This window comes from Plectropomus leopardus, chromosome 15 (genome assembly GCF_008729295.1).
Source record: "Plectropomus leopardus isolate mb chromosome 15, YSFRI_Pleo_2.0, whole genome shotgun sequence".
In the NCBI taxonomy this organism is placed as follows: Eukaryota; Metazoa; Chordata; class Actinopteri; order Perciformes; family Serranidae; genus Plectropomus; species Plectropomus leopardus.
In genome coordinates this window covers 27,466,707-27,490,694 of record NC_056477.1, presented here as the reverse complement: position 1 = coordinate 27,490,694, position 23,988 = coordinate 27,466,707, and the positions used below count along the sequence as shown (strand labels likewise).

General features: G+C 39.0%; 1 protein-coding gene across 1 annotated transcript in view; it reads left to right on the top strand.

Annotated features, from left to right (window-relative positions):
* Positions 1-23,988, top strand: part of b3gat2 (beta-1,3-glucuronyltransferase 2 (glucuronosyltransferase S)) — a 73,294-nt gene that overhangs the window by 29,818 nt on the left and 19,488 nt on the right. The window contains exon 2 of the mRNA XM_042502100.1: positions 3,856-4,000. Within this exon, the coding sequence (XP_042358034.1) occupies positions 3,856-4,000 (145 nt within the window). The remainder of the gene's footprint in view (positions 1-3,855; positions 4,001-23,988) is intronic.

Below are 23,988 nucleotides of genomic sequence, written 5' to 3'. Positions count from 1 at the left end.
CTCCACAGCAAAGGAAAGAGGCGATGTAAGAAGAAGCAAAAGTGGAGTAGATATCTGTGTGTCTTTTCAACACGAGGGACAGCTCTGTGAGAGTGAAAAGACGCAGTTTGATGCTGAACCTGCGACGTTTCTTTTAGACTGGTGAGTAGAATCTAACAATGAGTATTTACTAAAACATATCTCTAGTTGACGTAATGTCAACACAAACTGGGCTTACAGTTCTCCATAAACTTCTCCGAAGGCGTGTTGTGACTGTTATTGTTAATGGGGCGTTGCTAAAACTGAGCTAAGTAGGCTAAGCTAAGCTAAGAAGCTATAAAGTCAACGATGCTCAAACGCCGCACGTGAAGATCAGTAGACAGCAGCCTTATTTTGACCGGCTGTAATGTTGCTCTGCTCTCAGTTATGAGTTGCCTTATTTAGGACTGTGATGACTGTAAAATGTGGTTGTATGGACACAGTAGCAGACCGGCTGAATTAAGCTAAGCACTAAGCTAAAAAGCTTTAAAGTCAGCTAAACACAGCTATCAAGTGGAACCAATCAACTTTAAGAAAACAGCTTAGTTGTCTCATTTGACGACTCTACAGGGGCATACATTTAAAAGATGCAGGCAGGGTGGTTGCACTTGGGTCCATGGGGTAAGGGGTCCAACAAACATTTCCCAAAACACTACAGTGTTTCCCAAAATTAATGAAAATATCTGAAAAAAACCCCCCAAACTACAACATTTAAAAAAAACATTACCACATGTTACCGCATTGAATACTCTTTAGATCCAGGACTCTGAGCACTCCCTGAAATTTGCTAGACAAAGGCTCTATGAGTTTGTGGATAAACCTGGTAGATATCTCGCTAATCTTGTTAAAAACAGGGCGGACTCTCAAACACTTGTTTCCATTACCAATGATGATGTTGTTAGATCATTTGATACTAAATCTATTAATAAGGAACTTGCATTATTTTATTCTAATCTATACAGGTCTGAGCAGCCTGACAATGCTCTAGCTCTCATGCAAGCATTTTTCTTAGACCTAAAACTCCTTAAAGCTATAGAGGACCAAAAATTACAATTAAATGCCCTAGTTACAAAAGAAAAAGCTCTGCTTGCCCTGAAATCTATGCCATCAGGAAAGGTTTGGATGCAAGTTTTATAAAGAGTTCAGCTCTGCCCTCCTGGATCCTCTTCTAGCCATGTTTAACCATTCATTTGAGAGTGGAATTTTACCCCAATCACTCAGAGAGGCCAACATCTCCCTTATTCTCAAAAAAGGAAAGTACCCTGACAGCTGTGCCTCAATAAACCAATAGCTTTACTTAACTCTGATCAGAAATTGCTTTCCAAAATATTAGCTATGCGGCTGGAAAAAGTGTTAACTCTCAATATTAAGGAGGGCCAGGCGGGCTTTATGAAGGGTTGGTGCTCCTATGATAATATGAGAAGGCTCCTCAATGAGTTCCAAGGAGCCGGCCCTGGTCCTTTCTCTCGATGCCGAGAAGGCTTTTGCTTTTGGAGTGGTAATATTTACATCATGCTCTGGAGGAATTTGGCCTGGGCGGTAATTTTGCAAATTGGGTCAAGATTCTGTATAATACTCCAACTGCAGCTGTCCTAACCAGTGGACTAAGGTCTGATAACATTCCCCTTCACCGAGGTTGCAGGGAGGGTGACCCCCTTAGCCCCTTAGCTTTTTGATATTGCTATCGAGTCTTTGGCTCAGGCAGTATGGCAGGATGTTCTGATATCTGGTATTCTGGCTGGTGGGAGGGAAAAATTACATTATATACAGATGATGTTTTGATGTTTTTATCTTGTCCTGAAATCTCTGTTCCCTGCCTGACTAAATTAATCTCTTCATTCGGCGCCTTCTCAGGGTACAAAATCAATCGAGCAAAGTCTGATGCCATTGGGGTTGTTGACGTTGATTCCAGTCGTGGCAGAGCCCTTTCCTTTACGCTGGTCCCTCTCTGGTTTCATTTACTTGAGAGTGCATATAACACATATGAGCAGATGTATAATCTAACTTCCCTCCTCTTCTGGACGCCATAAAGAAAGACCTAGATCGTTGGGCCCCTTTACCCCTCTCCTTACAGGGTAGAGTTGCCCTTATTAAAATGAACATTCTGCCTAGACTGCTATACCCACTACAAATAATCCCTATTTTGTTATCAAACAAGGTTATTAAGGTGCTGGAAGGCTGGCTAAGTGCCTTTATCTGGAGCAAAAGGAAGCCCCGACTAAAGATGACAAAACTTCAAATGGCTGGTTTCTGATGGGGGGTTAGATGTTCCCAGTGTGAGATTATATCAGCTGCAGCACACCTACGGGTGATAGCTGACTGGCTTAAACAAGATCCAGCCTCCATTTGGCTTGATATTGAATTATCTCAGTCCATATGCCCTCTGTTTAATTTATTGTTTGTGAAGAATTCTGATATGATTAAGAAACTGTACTAATCCTATTACTTTAAGTACAGTTAAAGCTTGGAGGTCCAAGCTTGGAGGAGATGTTCACGTAACATCTCCTCTTACTCCTATTTTGGATGGCCCAGACCTCTTGCCAGTCTGTCAAGACAGGAGATTCAGAACTTGGTATACTTGTGGGCTGACAAAACTGGGAGACTTGTTTGCTGGTCAGACTTTGCTCTCCTTTCAGTAGCTACAGCAGCGATATGACTTACAAAAGAGTGAGTTTTTCAGATACCTACAAACCAGACGCTTTGTTTTAAAAGACACTACTCTGACAACTAATAGTGTGTCCTTATCTGTGGAAAGTGCCCTGTCTTCTCAGATATTTAGGAAACACATTAGTGTTTTCTACAAAGCACTTACTTCCAATCTACCTCCAACCTCCCAGGCCACCAAAGAAGCCTGGGACAGAGACCTGGGCATCTCTATAGACGAATCAGCCTGGCAGGAAGTGTGGACCCATGCTATGGATATCTCTGTTTGTAATCGATCTAAATCTGTTCAGTTTAGGATTGTGCATTGCGTGCATATTACACCTGTTCTCAAAAACAAACCGGACTCTGACCTCTCCCAACTATGTTGGAAATGTAACACTGAGACGGGCGATTATGTGCATTGTCTTGGTCATGTGCAAAACTACAACAGTACTGGCTTGACATCGTACATGAACTGTCCATTATTTTTGGGAACTCAATGCTGCTGGACTCTATGTGCCTCATGCTTGGTCTCCCTGATGTTCAAATTATTGACAGCAAACATAAGAGACTGTTCAAATTACTAACCTTTGCTGCAAAGATTTCCTAAACCGGCCAGCCTGTCTGTGTGAATGTCCAGTTTGCTGGAAATTTTTTTTTCCTATCGTTTCTGCCAGGGGGAGGGGGAGTGGTGGCGATGGAGATGTTGCCCGATAGTATTTACCACTTACTTTATTGTCTTGTCATGCCTGAGCTGTTTTATGTGTTATGTGTCGTTGCTGTTTGTTTAAAAGATGAAAAATGTTTAATAAACATATTAGATTAAAAAAAAAACTACATTGTTTCCAAAAAAACCCTGCAATGTTTCCCAAAACAAAAGAAAATTTATGAAAAAAAACTACACTTACAAAAATAGAACATTTACAAAAACACTACATTTCCCAAAGCAAAACAACTTTTCTGAAAAACAGAAACCCTACATTTCAGACAACACTTAAACATTTACCAAAACAAAACAACATTTCCGGAAAAAAATACCATCTTTTTAGAAAACACTTTTCACAGCGTTTCTTAAAACACTACATTTTGTCTACCAGCCATCTTTCCACTTGAAATGTAAGCAATGTCAGTGTATACTGACGCAGCTTCTGTACCTTACCTGAAGTAAAATATTTCTTTCTTCCTTTTTTGCAGATGCGTAGTACTCGAGGCGTTTCTGTTTGGCCTGTGGGATTTGTTGGCGGCAGAGCATATGAGCGACCCCTGGTGTCCGGTGGTAAAGTTGTTGGTTGGTACACCGGCTGGAGACCGGACAGACCCTTTGCCACCGACATGGCAGGTAAGGAAAAACTCTTCTTAGTTGAAAATTACATTTGCACTTATGTTGTGTCCATAAAACTGATTGCAGATTAATTTTTGTAACTGTTATCCAACAAAATGACCAGATTGTATTCAATGAGAAATTTGGATACATCAAAGAAACATTCCCCAAAAGAGCCTGGGGAATGCTACAGTTATTAGCAGGGTTGTTAGCACTGCTTAGTCTGATGATAACAATTAAACTTAGTGTTTCTGTTCCACCTCCTGAACATATATTTGCTCTCCCTCGGTGTCTGAAGCCTAACTTGCACCAAAAACATATGTTTTGGATTAGGGAATGGAAGGAAAACTAGCATTTCCAGCATCCCTCATATCTTTGAGTGAGCTCCTTGGTTCTTATAATGAAGCAAAGTAAACAGTGATCTTTTGAAAGAGGTATCCTGTTTGGAGTTTTGTTCTCATTGTGATGTGGACAGATATATTTTGTAAAATAACCCTTTAAAAACCTTACCAAATTGTGAGATATTTACCAACATATTGCCCAAAAACAAAACAAGAAATAAGTAAAAAAAAAAAAAAAAAATTCCCTGAAAACAAGCAAAAATAGCAATGACCCGAATTTTTTTTTTCCGAACATAATTTTTAACATATAATTATAATTATTATATGAATTTCTGGACATTTTTTCTGTAGTTATTTCATAATTTTGTCATAATTGGCACCCTTTTTTTAAAAACAAATTTTCAGTTAACTTTCAAGACTAATTTCATGACTAATTTCTTGCAATTTGTTGGACATTCCATGCCAAGTTGGTCACTACAGTGTTCCCCATGTTTTCAAAGAAATCAAGGGTTAAATAGCCTGTGAAAGGCATTTGAAGGCAGCACAAGAAATCTGATATCCAACTGGGTTTTTAAAGGGTTAACACTTGGATTGATATCAGTTTTCTTGTGTCACGTCCAGGCACCTTTGACAAGCATTTAAACCTCTAAAACCTGAAAAATTGGTTTGATTTCTTTCTGATACATGGGAGAAAAGATTATGAGCAACTTGGCATGAAATTTCCTGCAAATTGCAAAAGAATTTGTAAAAGGTTTCACCAAGATCTCCCAGAAAATAAGCTGAGAGGATTATTAGGCATTATCAAAAAACTGGGGTTATATGTCCAGAAAACTAAATTCATATTTCTTATAATTATTTATTTAAAACTATGGCACTGAAAATATATATGCTTATTTTTAGCATTTTTTAAAGGTCATTGTCTTTTTTTATTATTATTTGTTGTGATTTATTTTCAGAAGATTTTCCTGTAACTTTTTGATGATATTTGATAATATGATTTCGGGCCATTTATTAAATTCATTGAATTAATTTATTTATTAAATTACTTGTCATCTTCAAGCCAAATTGCTCAGGTTTCAACGGGTTAAAGAACACATTCGATGCGTTGTCTGAATTGTATAAAATCTTATCATTCTAATGAACGATAAATAAAAAACAAACATTACATTTTAGCCTCATTGCAGGTAAAGTTACAGAGAGTTATCATAGTAGTTGTTTGTTCTATTCAGCATTTGGACCACAGACTTCACAGCCTCTCTGGGCCATTATAGTACAGCTTCTATAATTTGACTGGCTTTCTTTAAGGGGTACTCCAACTATTTTACACATGCAAATCAGAACCACTCAGCCTTCGGAAACAGTTGTATAATGTTTTCTGTGGCTCTGAAGGAGCTTCGACAAGTCTGAGAAAATGGGTTTGAGCTTTGAGACTACAGATTTATAACATTAAGCCTGCATTACAAACTGGAGGCGAGACAGAGAGGAACTAAAGGAACCTCTGCTGAAGAGATTACTGGTACTGAGGTGAAGTGCAATATATTACCTAGGTCCTTGTTGCCCCGTCTCTCTTTGTTACTCTTTTCTAATATTGATTTCACACAGCACTATTGTCAAAAATGTATTTTCACTGAGTAGAATAGGTGAGTCATGTTTCATCTGGAGGTAAAAACGTGGTGAATGGCTCAGTGAAAGACGTATAGAAAACTGGTGGCACTCTCTCTGGTTTTGTAGGTTCAGTGTAGAGCTCGAACTGTTTAGGAAATAATGATGAAAATTAAAATTTGCTTCCTTTTTTTGGCCTGTCTAGCGATTAAAAAATGAATCTAAATTAATTACATGCTCTGTGATTAATTAATAGAAATGAATTGCATACATCAAATTTTGCTGTGAAAATGTTTTTAAAAATTCAATTCACATTTCTAAGAACAAAGTCCGCTCATTTATGAAGTCATGCATTGCATTGTCAGCAACATGGTCTTGCAGATATATTTCAAAATAAAATGCCTCGTGTCAACAGCTGATGGGATTTTGTCAACAGAGAAGTTGTCAGAGGACTTATATTTTGAAACAGAAGTAGGGAAGTTTTGAGTAAAACAGATGTGTATTTCCTCATCTTCTGTGACAGTCTTTTAAATGAAGTAGAAGGTGATACAGAGTCAATATAATTATCACACATTGAAACACCATTTTCACTGTCCATTTCTGCTAACAACTGTGCGTGGCACATGGAAAAAATCGGCGAGCTACCGTTTCTCTAGATGTGCCGCCGCTGATGGGCAGCTGAGACGCGCCTCACAAGCGCTGCTCATGCAGGCGGTGTGGATGCTCTAACCTGTTAACACGGGCGCTGCTGCGACATGCTTTGCATTGAGGTGACATTTAAGGGTTCAAGTACTCAGATGGTGCGAAAACTGATGTTGCAAAGCCACTGTGGCCTTCAATGACACACCGGTTCAAAGCGCACCACGGGAAGCAATGAATCAGCGCTAATTTTTTTAATGCATCGTTTTTTCTGTGATTAATTAACGCGTTATTTTGACAACCCTACTTTTATTAGTTCTTAACTCTTTGTGAAAACATCAAAAGACTATATTGATCAGCTCACTGATTACAGACCAGCTAAAGCCAACTGGAGTGTTTTGGCACGCTGGCTTTCATCAGAGAACAGAAAACAATATTCTGCACTCTTTCTTCCTCCGAGTGTACCTGAAGAGATCAGACAGCTTTCCTGTTGAGCTCCTGTTTTTTTCATGGATTAATTTACCATAAAATGAGATGTGATCTTTCCAATTTAATATTCTGACTGTTGCTCCTCCGCACAGGAGCTCCTGTGCTACTTTGCTTGATTGTTTATTCCTGAGATAAATCACCAAGCAGGACTGCAGAGTCATGTTGAATAAAACTGGTCTGAAAAGTGACAGATTAGATGGAATCTGAACTGAATGCAGGCAGTTAGTTGGAGGCATCGGCAAACTCACCGCTATGGTAACATTTATGTGTTCTGAATACGGCCAGTTGTCTCAGACAGACTCTCCAAGCCTCAATATAGAGTCAGACAAGTCTGTCCTGCACCCTGTAGGTGTTCATTCCAGTAGCTGTTTACATCAAGAGGTGGAGACAAGGTCAAATTATTTCTAAAAACTTACTTTTGTTTTTGTGGTAACAGTCTTATCTTATGGTGTCAATTGTTATCACTTTAGCTTTCAAACATAACTGTAATGTTTTCTCTAGCAGACGAATGTCACAATTTTGCAACACAAACTGTATTTATTAGAATTCCTACATTCAAAATTTACCTTTAACCCAAATGCTTAAACAGTTAGGGGCTGTGTGCAGTAAAGCATTTTTTTTTCTGAGACCAGCATATTGTTTTAATGCTTTGCAATGGGAGTGACGTGTATTTTCGTCGCGCTACAAATGCCAGCAGCTTGACAAGGCACTGGGAGTGAATTCTGTGCTGAGTGCTACCAGTTGGGTGTTTATTTACCGAGCGTCTGGAGTTGAAAAACTTTGGGGAACAACGCTGCACTTGTCACTGTCACTTTGACTGTTCAGTCACATCACCTTAGAAAAAAAACCCCTGAAATGCCAGTGTGGCTACACAGGAGTGGAAATGTATGGAAAATGCACCTGTAATGACAGTAAGCAGTAGACTGACTGAATGTGGAAAAACTGAGACTTATTGTTAAAATTGCACTTATTTTTCTCAAGACATCTCAGGCTGTTCATGATCTGTTTGTAAATGGATAAATGTGCTTCTTTAGACTAAAAAAGGGCAAAGTTTGCAGGTTTTTTGTTATTGTGTAATGGTTTTACTGGTCTGGCCCGCTTGAGATAATGTTGGACTGTATGTTGCCAATGACCTAAAATGAGTTTGATATCTCTGGGTCAAAGGTTCCATCTCTTCTTCTCCAAGAGTTAAACGAGCTGATCGGTAGCACCGTCATGTCTTGTGTGTTCAGTATGAAGCCAGCAGGAAATCGGCTGAGAGAGCAGAAAGATGAAATGACAGCTTGTGGTTTCAGCAGGGGTTACATGCTGGAACCTTTTCTTGGCAAAGCACGGCTAAGCGCGGTGACTTCCTGGAGTCACAGTGAGGTGCAAGAGGCCCCACACAGAGGTGCTGGGCTCATGAATAAAGTGCTCTTCATCACAAAATAACTACACCACATAGCTCCCTCTAACGCCACAAACTGTTGTTTTTACATTCACGTCAAGCGCAGATTAAACAGATAAGATAAAGCGTGTTCATCTTTGAGTTTTAGAGGTGCTGGTGTCTTTTCACCAGGCTGGAGAGAGCAAGGCAAGCTGCTTCCTACTGCTGCTTCACTTTATGCTAAGCTAGGCTAACAACCAACTGCAACTGCAACCATGCTTATGTTACCGATTCTTGTGATTTCTTGTTTTTATTTTAGTCACATGATAGGTCATTTTTTTTTTATTTATTTATTTATTTTTTTAAAGTGGCCTTTTATGCATGTTTTTTTTTCCATATTTCCATTATCACAGGGCCAGATTTTGGACATTCAACCCTGCTTAATTTTGAATTTAATATTGATCTAATATTAACTTAATATAAACAACAGATGAAAACAAATTTGAATGAAATACATAATATGCTGAAATATATATTGGTATTTTCCACTTTTTTCCCATTTACAAATTAAATGATTACATTTTTTTTGCCAGTATCTTGTTCATATTGCTAAGAATGTTTGATTTAAAACTGATGCTCAAACGGTTGTCTGGGTAGTTTTAATATGTAGTTTATCAGTAAGGAGGAGATTTGAATAGCTAACAATTACCCTATTTACGGGCGTTTTCTGTCGATTTATTTTGGTGACAGTGATATTATGGTCTGCATCTGAGGAACGACATTCTCATTAACCCGGTAATTAAGCACAAAGAGGCAGCAGTAAAATACATACTACTGGAATATTTTCACAACTAGCCCAGTGGTTAACACAGAAATATGTTGTTTTTCATTTTTACAGTAATATTTTGTGAAAATATTAAACAGTAAGGATACTGTAGAATAACAGTATATTGTTGGTGTCTGTGCTGCCAGTATTTTACTGTATATTGTAGAAATACAATATTCTGTTTTACAGAAATAGGTTGTAACGTCTTTTCACAGTATGAATACTGTAAAATTACAGTATAATGCTGGTGTCTGTGCTGCTAGCTCTTTCCTGTTACTTTACAGTGAAATTATTTACAGTTATTGTCATTTATGTTGTTAATTACATCATTTTTTGACTGAAACTCGGATTTTCTTTGGCCGTCTCCCTTAAAACTCAAATAGAATATCTGTTCTCTCTTTATGGCGATGAAGACAACTAACCACAGTATATTGCCACAAATTGTAACCAACCTTGCGGACAGAGTGAATCTGAAATCGAACTGTGATGGTTTGAATGCATACGATTAGGTCTTGTAATTTGTCTTGTAGTTATTAGCATTCTAATGGAGAGTAAAGACCAAGCAAACACATCCAGGAATCTATTTACATCTGCATATCTCCGGTGTAAAAAATCCAATCAGAGCAGTGTTCAGCACCAGCATTTCCTCCTGACCCGTGAGAAAATAACTCATCACACTGACCAAATAATAACACCGCTCATTATCCCACTTCACCCACACATATTGTCTTTAGACTCTCTGCTGGAGACACTTTATGTTAGCAAATAACATCCAATATACATGTGTTGTCTCACTGTAGATACACATGATAATTGTATGCTCATCATTCCAAACACATGTGGACACAGCCGGGGGCGCTTCCGCAGAGCACACGTGGGCTCACACTCTCACACACACATGCACAGGTCTGCCCTCGGGATTGGTGTTAATTAAACCATGATAACAAGAGCAAGCCTCTCTTTTTTTCCTCTCCTCCACCTTTCCCTGCTCCACCACGGACAAGATCCCATCCCTCCATCCTCCTCCCAACCATCCCATTCCACCTAATCTCACTGCTGCACACACACACACACACATGCACTGTAATTATCAGCCTTACTTTTACACCGCACTATATAATTACACTGTCAATTTGCAACGCTAAGATTTACTGCCATGGCTGTATTGCCAAGCATTTTTTTTTTTGCCTTAAATTCTGCAAGAACAACAATGGCTGCACTGAGCAAACGGCCTAAACTTTATTCACTCTTAAATTATTATTCATAGGATTTACAATGGGGTGTCTGCAGAGCACTGAGTGAGTGCCAGTGCGTGTCCTAATAGTATTCTGTTATACAGCGCTGTATTGTTAGCAGATCACTAAAGCCTCCCATCTCCTGCTCTGTCTCATTTAGCCAGACACAATGGAGCCCGGACAATGATGACGTGGAACACTATTCACCTCACCGTGTGCGTTCCTCTGATTATAGACACACACACACACACACACACACAATTACTACATCATGTATTCATTCGAAAGGCACGCAAGTGCACACCTGCCAGCACTTGAATTGAAGTGGACAGGCGTACGTGTTCCAGGACACGCATATATACACGCATGCAATGTTCTCAGAAGCGCATTAGAGCCTTGTCTTTGCAAAACAGGGCAAGTGTGCACACACAGGCACGCCAAGACAATGCAGGTTGTACCTTTTGCTGAAGTGGTACTTGTGCTTCGGGAGTGCTTCCTAAGATAGGGACGTGAAAGTGTTTAACCCCCAGTAACCCTAGTGTTTATACCTGCTCCTCAGATGGTGAGATGAGAAGAGATAGAAACGGTTTGCAGGAGCACTTAAAGACCGTTTCTCCTGCACTGAAGTGCTGTAGTAAAAGTTGAACTGAACAGAAACAACTGAAAACGGTGGAAATACACATTAGAAAAATGCTAAAAATGCCATCCCAAGTTGTCACAGCCCCTTTTCAGATGAGAACTCTCTCAAATAGAACTGGTGGCGTTGTTGTTATATGCCAGTCAATGGCTAGGAAACACCAGGTGTGTCCATGTGCAACACACACGGGCAGCATCACTTGAGAACCCAGCCATACGGAACTGGTTGTGTGCGCATGAAATGCTGAAGGACAGCTTCAGGTAATAACGCTGCCTTTAACCACCTAATGTAAGGTGTGCATGTGCGTTGGGTGGGTGGGGATGTTGATGGGTCCAACAAACAACGAGTTCACGTCCCATGTGGATGTGTGTGGTTATTTTCTGCACCTTATCATGTGCCTCTTTTAGCCGAAATCTAACCATCCATAACTTTGTTGCCTAATCTCAACAATCGTACTGGTCTGCGTTGGCCATGTGCTGTTGTTTAAACATAAAAACATAAAGATTATGCAGCATCAACCCACCATGTGCATTTGTTGACATACCGGTAACGGCATCCCGGAGCGTATCCAGCTGGTGCATAAATACCTGAAACATCATAGGTATGAACAGAAAGCAGCACCATGTGACTCACTGAGATGACAGTATGTTGGTCATCACATATCCCTGTTTTGTCAGTGGACTTCTCTGTCTAAATATTGCGCTTCAGGTATCCTTCTGCATCTGCTATTGACGTTCTGAGACGCTGCAACCAAAGCTGGCATGTCAACAAAAGCACATGGTAATGTTTTGGCAACAATAGCACATGGCGACCAAACCGGGGATTTCAACAGAAACACATAGGTTTAGGCTACAAGGATTTGGGATTGATTAGGTTTAGGTAACAGAAGCACGTGGTTAGGTTTAGAAAAAAAATGTGGTTGGCTCAACATTCATACAGAAGCGAACACAAGGCTTGTGGGTGAAAGTCCATGGTTAGTTGGACCAGCCCATCGCCACTCCCGCCCACCCTATAGCAGCCTTTCAGCTCCTTATATTATGTTGCTACCTGCAGCATATCAGCAGTCTGTTACTGTGAAATGTGAAAATTTGTGACCTAGGAGCCAAATTAGAATCTTTCTCATTTTACGCCTAAACAGTACGCTAAAAATGTACCCATCTGAAAACATATGAGGTGACAAATAGGCAGGTCAACCCATTTTGTTGCTGTGTAAACTGGCAATGTGCAGATGTGCACATCCTGTTCTTCTATGGCATGTCATTACAAAGTTACACTGCCAACTACTGGCATGGCATGCATACTATAACATTTTTGGCTGTTTTTGTGGATCATTGTACATGATGATCATTTTCACAATGTTGCTATATAAATGCAGGTTTTTTTTAACGCAAAGGAAAGACTTTTCCGGTGTTAGTGTGGCCGTTCTCATCTAAACGTGGTCTTAAAAATATTCATGGACCCAGCACCTGTTGTAGTGGCTTTTAGACGAACATGGTTGTTTCTGCTCAGTATTTTGTCAGTTTGCCAGGTCCTTCATGCCATGATGTTTTATGTCATTCAAACTATGCGGCTGCTACAATCTGTGACACATTTCACCATGTTTTGTCAGTTCTTACACAAACAAAACCTGTCTGATGGAGGGTTTTTGTCAGGAAACATGCCGCCGTGTGTTTATAGTCTCAGATATACAAGTTTCCTGAAGTGGATCTCAGTGGAGTCACTGTAGTGCTGTATGAACCTGTGGCGGAGGTTACATAGACAGTTCATTCATCATACGCTTATGACTTTAATGTCGCAGTGTCGTAGTGCTGAGTGGGCTTATATCTGTTTTTGCCCTGGAGGTAAACTCTTTTGTGTTTGGCATCAGCCTCTGAAATAAAAATGAATCACAGAGCGATGGGATGGAACAGAGGCAGGGAGAGGTAATGAAGAAAGGCAGGAAACAAAAATAAAAATTGACTGCATGCTGGCATGTAACACTAGAGGACAACCGAGTGATCACATGGTTCCCTCAGGCTACTAAGGCTTCAGGTTACACTACAATTAGACAAATCAATAAAGAAGCAGAGGCTGTGGCAGCCTCTGTTTTCTCATTTCATGCATTTATTTAGTCTTTTTTAATCTCTTTTCATCCAGATGTGTTTGCTCTTTCTGTATTATGCGTTGTTTTATGTTGGATTTAAATTTTTAATAGACCTAATACAAAGTTCTAAAGTTTTATGATGCAACAAAAACGCTGGAATGTAACATTTTTGTTTATTGTGGTGTCAAGGAAGGGTTTCTGCTCTCTTTTATCTCCTTCAGTTCAGATCATTTCAGGGTGTGCACAATAAATTTAATGACACTTGAAGGACCTATTTGTTGTTACCAGCCACTCAGTCCAACTGAATGGGGGACAGTATTTCAACCTTTAAGTGACCACTAACTGCAGCAGTGACACTGTTAGTGTACAGATAGACGCGTAAAAAACACAACGTGTAAAGTCTTCAAATAACTTTTAATCTTGCCTCATCTAATAACAGTAATGCCAAGTGGTTACAATAAGGTGAACTGGTCGACATTTTTCAGTCGGTCTACTACTGCGTCTATACAACCACAATCTACAGTCATCAGTTATAAATAAAGGCAACTCATAACTGACAGCAGAGCAAGAATACAGCCGGTGGCGTTTGTGTATTATTCACCTTATAGCTTTTTAGCTTAGCTTAGCTTAGCTTACTTAGCTCAGTTTTAGTATCGCCACAGTAACAAGAAAAGAGTCACATTACGCTGTTTCAAAAGTTTATCGCAAACTTTAAGCCCACAGTTTGTGTTGTCTCTAGTTACACTAAATATATGTTTCGGTAAATAGCCGACATTAGATGTTACTTGTTAGTATAAAGCAACATTGCAAGTTCAGCGTCAAACTACATCTTTTTACTCTCCAAGAGCTGTCTCTAGTGTTGGAAAGCCACACTAATATTTACTCTAGTTTTGCTTCTTTCATGGCTTTTTTTCTTTACCGTAGAATGTTGCTTCTTTCTTGGAGCTGCTTGTGATGGGGATAGCGGTTGTTTTTCCTCGAGCTTTTCGCTGTGTTTCTTACACACTAACTAGTTCACTGAGACTTTAACTTCAATGCTGTTTGCTTGTTTTGACTCTGGCTGGCTCAACTTCTTTATCTCCTGCAGCACACTAGAGGCTACAGTGACTCACTATCGCCTCTCAGGCCAGGATGTATTATTACAGAATCCCTGGCTGCTTAGCAGTGAATATCTCTGCAATACAGTACATAGGCATCTTAGACATAATGTCAGAGGTGTGACTTCTTCTCACTCTGTTGATAGGATTAGTTCATTTTTTTGAATGTTTTAAACTATAATAATGTCCAGATCTTATGTAAAGCACCTTTAAGTAAAATCACAAAAAATGTACAGGAAAACTCTAGAAATGCATATAAAGAGAGTTGTACAATATTTCACTCGTTGATAGATCCCTGTAAGTACAGGACCCAATTGTGATGAACTGCAGGCACATATATTTCTCCGAAGAAGATAATGTAGCATTCATTAGACAAATACAGCCATATAGGTCATCCAGAGTGGGTCGGGAGTAAAGTGGGACAGAGTTAGGGCAGAGTCTGGACAATGGCCTCGTGGGCAAACATGGCTCAGATAAGCTGCGATCTCCATATCACCGAGGCTGGCTGCAGGTTAGAAGATGTGTATCTTGTAATTGCTCTCATATCAATCTGCTTCACCTGAGCTGCATTCATCTCTGTGATTAGCCTGCAGTATCACACACAGAGTGGTAATGAGCCTGATACCAAGGTAACCTAACACTTGTGTAGGTATTATACCAGGGTCTGTGTGTTTCCTTGTGGAGGTGTACGGCATTGTGCAGTGGTGGGAGTTTGCTTATGGCATGTAAATAAAATCTCTTTAGTATAAGGGGCTTTGTTAAATCTTAAAGGGATAGTGCGGATTTTATGAAGTGGGGTCGTATGAGCTGTACATTGTCACTACGTTGCGGTTTGGAGAAGCATCACAAAAGCTCAGTGATATACTGCTGAGGATCGGGGTGAGCGGCGTATTTTAGCCAATCTAAAGAAAGGATTGCCAGGAAAATCAGTCTGAGTGGGCGCTATATTGACAACATTTTCACCGCTTTACCTTCACCTTCCCTTCGGCACTACATTTTCTCAACTATAGAACTTCCAAATTTCTACACATACGGAACTGTGTCGTGCACTGTATTACGCTGTTTTGGTATTAGCAGTTTTGGTCAGCAATCAGCAATGTACGGAAGAGATAGTAAATACAAGAGACAGCAATGAAAAGATGCAGTTCAGTGTGGAGACAAGGGGATACCTTAATAAACTGGAGTTCAAAATTGACAACATAAACATTCTATATGGATTCAATTCCATTTCCTGTTATATAAATATATTTCAAATGTTGCATACATTTAAACTGAAATAGAGTTTTTTTCTAGGTGCCTAAAATGCATTTTGCTGCAGCCACCGTCCACAGCAGAAAATTGCTTAGCTTCTGTGGTGGAAAATTTGGCCATTAAAGATACTAGTGAAGTAACACAGTTCATAAAATGAGCAAAGCAGAAACATCATAGGTTGGACCACCAGGTTTAACTATATATATTTAAACGTTACAATTACGGCTGAAAATGAGAAGAGAAATAAATTAGTTTGCAAATATCTTAATGCAATGCAAATAAACTGCCAGTTGTCTACTTAGAAGTAATGTTGTTGTCGGCCCGTCATAGGGATTCAGCATATACAGAAGAACTTTGCAGAAGAAATTAAATATGCTGAAAGAGGAAGATGCTCAAGAAAACATAAGTTCAGGGGTTTAGAAAATGTAGTGCCTGGGGCGTCGGTGGATGAGTGGATAAAGCAGGCGCCCCATGAATGAAGGCAGTGTCCTTGCTGCTGCGGCCTCGGGTTCGACTTCCGCTTGGGGCCCTTTGCTGCATTTCATCCTCTCTCTCTCCCCCTTTCTGTTGATCTGGCCTATCTAACAAAGAGAAAAAGCCAAAAAATAATCTTAAAAAAAAGAAAATGTAGTGCCAAATGATAGGACTGTCTAATGGCAAAGTAAAAAGTGGTGAAAATATTCTTAATATATCTGTCTATCAGTTTAACTGATGTTGATTCTTTTGGATTTTTTAAGTGGCTAAAACGCGTTTGTTGCTGCCCCCCACCCAAGGAACGTTCCCACAACATTGGCTAACATTACCTACAAGTTTCAATGTTTTAAAGAGAACATTTGAATCTATTTTGAATCTTGTTAATACTGCAACATTTTAAGGATGCTTGGTGTTTTTGAGAGGTGACAGATCATAGAATGTTCTTTTATAGAACATGTCACATGAGAACAAAGAATGAACATTTGCAAAGCAACATTCAGAACATGTTTTTTTAACTAAAAAATGTAACGTAATGTAAAATGTTAAAAAAAGGAAATAGCGGTTAAAATTTTTTTAATTTTTTTAAATTTTTTTTTGATGTTTATAGAGAATGTTACCCTAGTTTCAACAAGAACATTGTGGTAACTTAAAGAAAACTTGAAAACATTACTAAAACGTCACCAGTACCATTCTCAGAAAGTTTTAAGAACCAAAAATTGCCAGCTGGGCATCCACAGCAGTACATTGTTTAGCCTCTAAGGTGGTACTCCTGTTTGCTTCACAAACTGATAACATGCCAACTGACACCTACTGTATGTAATAGACAGACTACAGATACAGTAAATACCTCAATACCTCATACAACCCCACTTTAAAAAATCTGAATTATCCCTTTAAAATGTCACCATTAAATATAGTTATCAGCACAAGGGTAACCCTCAATCTATATGAGTCTTGCTCTCAGTCTCACCTTGGTATGTATGTTTGTGTCTGTAAATGCAGGCAAGAATAATGTTGGAATGTGTAGGTGATGGCTGATCTGACCTTAAATGCATCAGACTTAAGCATATAGGAGGATGAGAAGCCAAACTCATTTGCATGTCTACATTTTCCTTCTGTGTGACCCACGCTGACTCTGACTTTACTCCGAGGACTGCTGTCTGCTGGCCACGTGTCAGTATACCCCAGGAGAGTTGCAGCCTAGAAAATGCTGTTCAGCCAAGGGGAGAGGGAAAAGAGAGGAGGCGAGGACGGTGAATTACTTGGGGTAATTCACCACCAGTGCTAATGCACTGATTGCCAAGGCGTGCCACCCACTAACGATTTGCATAAATAAATATTCAGTAATTATGCAGAGACCTTGTGCATGGAGGATCGCAGCAATTTCTGAAAATATCCTCCTGTCACGCTCTAAACTCGAAACTTCAGCATTCCTCGGAGAAATGCTGCTCTGCTTAAAAACATAACTACACCTACACTTTCATGCTGTCTTTATGGGGCATTTTAGGACCGGACCAATGTTTGAGCCCATTTACTACAAATTACATAGTGTCTGGATTTTCAATGTGTTTTTTCTACCTTTCAGGCAGCCACAAATTCTTGTTTGAATGAATATGGTATGAATATTAACGTGCAGACACTTGACCCTGAGTCGGTTTGAGTTTTTAGTCAATGCGCATTATGCCCTTGAAAGGGAAGAACATTTTAAAGGCTTCTGATTTAGTGATTCCAAGTATTAGTGTGAAGCTCCAACATCCGAAAGTTTAGAGTCTGGCCAAACCAACAGATTATCACAGGTCTGAAAGGTGAAGCTCCTTAAATCTACATTTTCTCTAATGGCCAGCAGGGGGCGACTCCACTAGTTGCAAATAGAAGTCAGTTGTATAGAGGTTCGTGGGAAAATGGCATTCACTTAATTTAACCTACTGAGACCTAAGCTTTTGTTTTTTAACTTTTCTAGGGATTACTAGGAACTGATTAGTACAAAAATTAAGCTCTGTCTTTGAACTGGAAGTTTTGAAAATAAAAATGAAATCCCCATATGGGGACAGTGGGTTTTATTTTTCGTGGTCACCAGTGTGTAATTAAGTATAAAACTCTGTTTCCATGCCTGACTATTTCTGTGCCAAAACAAAATTTTAAACACTGCAACATTTGTTCAATCTTTTGTTGATGATGATGATGTCAGGGTTAGGCATTGCTCTTCATATACGAAACTGTTCAAAAATGATTTCTATGCCTGAGCATGGCCTTGCAAAAACAAAATTGCAAACAATGTAACATACCTAAAAGCCTTCTGATTTGCCCGATTTGTAACTCTACGAATAGTCGTTGCTCCGTACCTCAAGCCTGGAATGTCCTTTTTTAATTTTAACATCTCATTGGCCAGAGTGAAATGTTACAATAACGAGATAGTGAAGTCCCAATGTTCTCAAACAAGTACCAGCATCATGGCTTGTTGTTGCTAAAATTGGTCAAATTTGTATGTTGTATCAAGCTAAAAACATATAATAATATATGTAACATATGTAAATTCTGGTTCCATTAAGATTAAAATAGACCATAAAGCAGATGTATGCTTTGGGCGTGGCTTGCGATTAGCTTCTACATCTCGTCCAAATATGGTCACCTCTGCCTCCAAAAAAACAAGATGGCCAAAATATCAAACTCAGGTCTTTAAAATAGTAGTCCACAAAACAATGGGTGCCCCACGATGGCTACATACACTTCTTTTATACAGTCTATCTCTCAAAAGAACCTAACATTTAAAGTGTTAGGTTTAACAGATTAGCTCATATTTTAGAAAATATAGTAACTGATTTCTTTCCCAGAGTAAGATGAGAAGATCAACACCTGACCTAAAAACACAGATTTTGTTTTTGAGGTGTTTGTAGGTTGATGTTTGGACAAAGTCAGGTTAGCCGTTTCCCCCTGCTCTCAGTCTGTATGCTAAGCTAGGCTAATCAAGTCTCAGCTACAGCTGCATTCTGATTGCTCTCATTTCTTTTGTAACTCTTAGGGTGCGGCTCATGAATGCATTACTGTTGCATTCACAGTCTGGGGAGGTAGATTTTTGTTGTATGCCAGTTTGTGAAAATTGACTGGCCTGACCATCTCGGTTAAGCAACTTATGTTAGAGTGATATGCAATACGAGCCATTACCACAGTTTGACTCTTCTTGATCTTTATACTTTAAGCGAAGGAATGTGGTGAAATAGTGGATCAATGGTTGATGTGAACTTCGGTTTCTTTCTCTGCTCTCATGTCTGTCTCCTGTCTCAGCGCGAAGGCCGAGAAAGTTACTCAGCAGGCAGAATGAAGGAGATAATATACTGGTAGGATTTATTTTCAGCCCAGTAGGGATGTCCTGAGGCCACAGGTCTTAAAGCGAAATGTTGCAAGGACAAGAAACTGTAAGGATTACAGTATATCTCTGGACAGCTCAGCTAATGTTTGCAAAATCTGACTGGAACATACAGTCCAGTCAGATTTTCTTTGGGGAATGAGTGAAATCAGTATTTAACAACACTCTGAAGTACCACATTGTGGTTTGTTTGTTAGTTGCTACTGGTGTAGCTTTAGGCAATGTTTGTCAGTTGCTCAGCAGTCCTCCACTTTGGTCCAGACAGAAATAGTGGATGAAATTATTTGATGGATTGCATGGAAATGGACATTGATATTTCCTCACATAATGAACTGCAATCACTTTCCCTAACGTTTCATCTAGTATCATTAGCCCAAAACTTCGCATTATCAAACACTTTCCTATCAGCCTCAGTTGTATTTTGCACTTAGTTCTAATTAGGAATTGTTAGCATGCTAAGACATAAGCTGAGATGTTGACCATGGCAAGCATTGCCCGCAAGATGTCATTGTGAAAATGTTAGCATGCTGACAAGTTGGCATCAGTGAGCTGCTTGTAAAACTTTAGACCCTAAAGCTTGTCTCAGACAGGCCTACCTCAGCCCCCCTGGAAGTACATCAGGCTTTGAAGCCAATTTAAAGCCAATCTTAACAGGGGCCAATAGGGCTGGGCTATATGGCAAAAAATGTTATCATGATAGTTTTAACCATATTGATAGATATTGATATTTATCATGATATATAATTTGATAATGCTGCTCTTTCCCGGCCAGAGTATTTCTATTAAGTTGCCAGCCGGTGCCAGCATTTTTTGTCATATCGACTAATCTTTCAAGACCTCCAGAATGTTTTGTGTTTTGAATATATAAACAGTCAATACACCAAGATAAAGAACAAATCTTCAGCTTTCATACACAAAAAACCTTTAATTCTAGCTTCTTCCAAGAAGTAATTGCAACTGTTATTTTGCCATTGAAAGGTTGTTTCTGCCTCAAAATGACTAGATTTAATTCACAGTGATTATATTTGAAAGGACTATAGTCCACTCTCTCTCTCTATAGTCCCCTTTATCTTTTTAAAAACCTTTTAAAAGACCAATGCAGCAAATAAAATGCTACTTTGAACTTGCCAAAAAGTGATTGCAGCTACTATGAAAGGTTGTTCCTGCCTCAAAACAATTTGATCAAAATTTTAATTATAAGATCTTGTAAATAGTAGAAACAAGAACAAAATGTACATTTATATTTATACTTTAGTGTTTAGATATATTTATTTTACATTAGTACTTACGTTTAATTTATTGATATATTCTACACTTTCCTACTTCTTAAGACTTTTGAATGGGAGTATCTGTAACTAAAGGCAATTTCCCCTTGGGGATCAATAAAGTATTTCTAATTCTGATTCTGATTCTGATGAAATATCATTCAGCCATTAGAGCAACTTAACTATGTCATACCCCTAAAGTGACAACACTTTATGTGTAGTTTTTTGTTTCAGGGGACTTATGTGCAGTCGTTGAGTCTCCACTGTTGCCAAGTGCATGCTCATTGTGGGAACTGTTGGGTTTCTCTGTATCATATTGTAAGGTCCTTCCAGTAACAACATAGCAGCTGCAATCACTTTTTTGCGAGTTAAAAATTTCATTTTATGCATTGCATTGACCCTTTAAAGGTATTTGCATGGTTAAAATGACTGGAGTGATTACAATATGTCAAATAAAACCCCCAAGAATTTAATCTAGTAATTTTAAGGCAGAAACAACCTTTCAGTAACAAGATAGCAGCTGCAATCACTCCGTTGAAAATCGCATTTTATTTGTTGCATTGGTCTTTTAAAGGTATTTACACAGGTAAAAGGGGACTGAGTGGTCTATAATCTGTCAAATATATTCACTCTGAATGTAATGTAGTCACTTTGAGGCAGAAACAGCCTTTCAGTGGCAAGCTAGGAGCTGCAATCACTTTTTGGCAAGTAAGAAATTGCATGTTATGCATTGCATTGGCCCTTTAAAGGCATTTACACAGGTTAAAAAAAAGGACTGGGTGAGCTATAATCTGTCAAATATATCACTATGAATGAAATCAAGTCATTTGAAACAACAACAACCTTTTAGTGAGCTGCAATCACTTTTTTGCATGTTTTTATGTGTTGTATTGGCTCTTCAAAGGTATTTCAACAGGTAAAAGGAGATAAAAAGAACTGGCATGGTTTTAATCTTGATGCACAGAGCAGGTAATATAATGCAGGCTCATAAGGATAAAAGCAGATAATACCTTTATTTTTACATTACCCATCCCTAAAGTATGATTACTACTTGTATGATGACTACTTTCCAAATATAAACAAGATTTTAGACATATTAAACACATACAAACAACAATATTGTCTATATTTGTGTAAATGTCATACCTGATTCAGTTCAATTCAATTTTATTTATAAAGCCCATTATCACAAAACACAGTTTGTCTCAGAGGGCTTTACAGCATATGACCCTCTGCTCTTAGACCCTCACATCATCTAAGGAAAAACCTGTAACAGAGGGAAAAATGTCAGAAACCTCAGGAAGAGCAACTGAGGAGGGATCCCTTCAGGATGGACAGAGGTACAATAGATGTCGTAAATAACAATGAAATTACAGTAACACAGCACGAGCATGGCCAAAGGCAGAATCATAGCATCAGCACAGCCATCACCATGATCCAGGCTCAGCTAAGATTGTAGCCAAGATTGCAGCCAAGATCCGGGAAAACTAAGAGACAAGGGAACACAAATGCTGATCAAACTATACATCGCAAACACGTGAAAATTGGATTTCAAGGAACATTAAACTTACACAAAGACATACCTATGCTCTTACCACGGACATGAAGTTATGTGTATTAACATGCTACGACTGTTTGATCCGTGTGAGAGCAGCTGAAGACGTGAATACTGGATGATACAACGTTAACTGGTTGCGTGCGCTCCTGTGGACGGCAATCAGTTTCTGGCAGACGATCACTTTATGGCACGACACCGGCTTGCGGTTACTGAGAGCAGCAAATATGGGAAAAAATGCCTACATTTCTTCCGTGTTTCCTGATGTTAAAAATAAGTCGCTAAATGTTTCTCCTTTTGGTCTTTTTTTTTTAAAAATAATGCCACTGAGAGGGTCTGAAAAGCCACTTAATAGCGATAAAGTCGGCACATTAGTAGTCCTCTTCTCCCGTTACCCTGCGTCCTTAGATTTTCGTGTTTGTTTTTAGACGTGGAAATGTTGTTTTATTGCACAACATCCATAACAGTGTCCCCTACACTACAGTGAAAAGATTCTTGCACCACAGAGCATCTTTCATTTATTGAATGCCGTATTCAGTTCTATTTATACATCTATGGCCTACCTACCGTGGAGTCTTGAGGTTTTGAGGAGCTAAGCCTTGGACTCACTCATTGATATCACACTTTACTGTTATAGCCTTTCTCCATCAAAGTATGCCTTCTGATGTGTACGTGTGTTTTGTTCTTGTCATGTCCGACATCACAGACAGGCTGGTAAACAGGTAAACAATAGAAAGCAGCATGGAGGAATGCCTGTGGAAACTTAACGGTGGTTACTTTTCGATATACAAGACTTGAAACTCAAACTAATTTGGATTGATGTTTTAGCACTGCTCAGGTGGAGACAGACAGTATTTGTATCATTGCATCTCAGCAGTTAAGGGGCTAAAATTAGCGCATTAGCATGGTTGTTGTGTTCTCATCACTGCCAGTTGTAGCTGGAGGCAATAAATACCCGTGACTGCTGCAGAGTCAATTGACCTGGGTGTGAATGCCGATGGTACACTTTCCCATTGCATTAAAAAATGGGATGTCAGCAGGTGTTAGCAGGTTTTTTGTGCAGTGGAAATTAGGTGTCAGATGCTTGTGTTTTACATAATCAGGCCACATCATGCTTGAATTAAATCCCTTACAGTAACTGTATTTACATATTTCACTTAGGTGACTTTGTGACATGAAGCAAAGGTGGACTAACTACATACTTATAGAACAGGAGTTAAATCCAAGTAATTTATCTGATTATTTCACTTTGTCTCTTTACTAAATAGGAGAAAACTGCTGTGCAAAGCGCAGCGGTCATGGTGAGCAGAAGGTTTGAAGCTTTGTTAAATGTACTTTAATGGAAAGGAGAAGACTTCTAAGAATCCTTGTGTAATTTACTCAGTTTTATCTTCATTATTTCCAAACCAGAATGTAAAAATGCATTTGCCTAACAATTTTATCATTCAGTGAGGACAGCTGTCTTTATTTGGAAGATGGAATTCAATGATTTTATTATTATATATTAAGAAAGCTGATAATATGCTTTTTACTATGACTTAAGCAGGGCCACATAAGGAGAAACTATTTAGTGATAATGTATGTTCTGAAACTGAGCATCACAGAAAAAGCACTGCCAACTAACTGAACAACAAATGTTAGACACAGTTTAATCATTTTTAAACTGAGGGGCACTTACCAGCATTTGTCAGCTTAAAAAGAGGTCTCACAATCATCAGTTTAATGTGTTTTAATAACAACTTGAGGCAGTTAGAGATCCACAGAGGCTGGAGTCCTGAATCA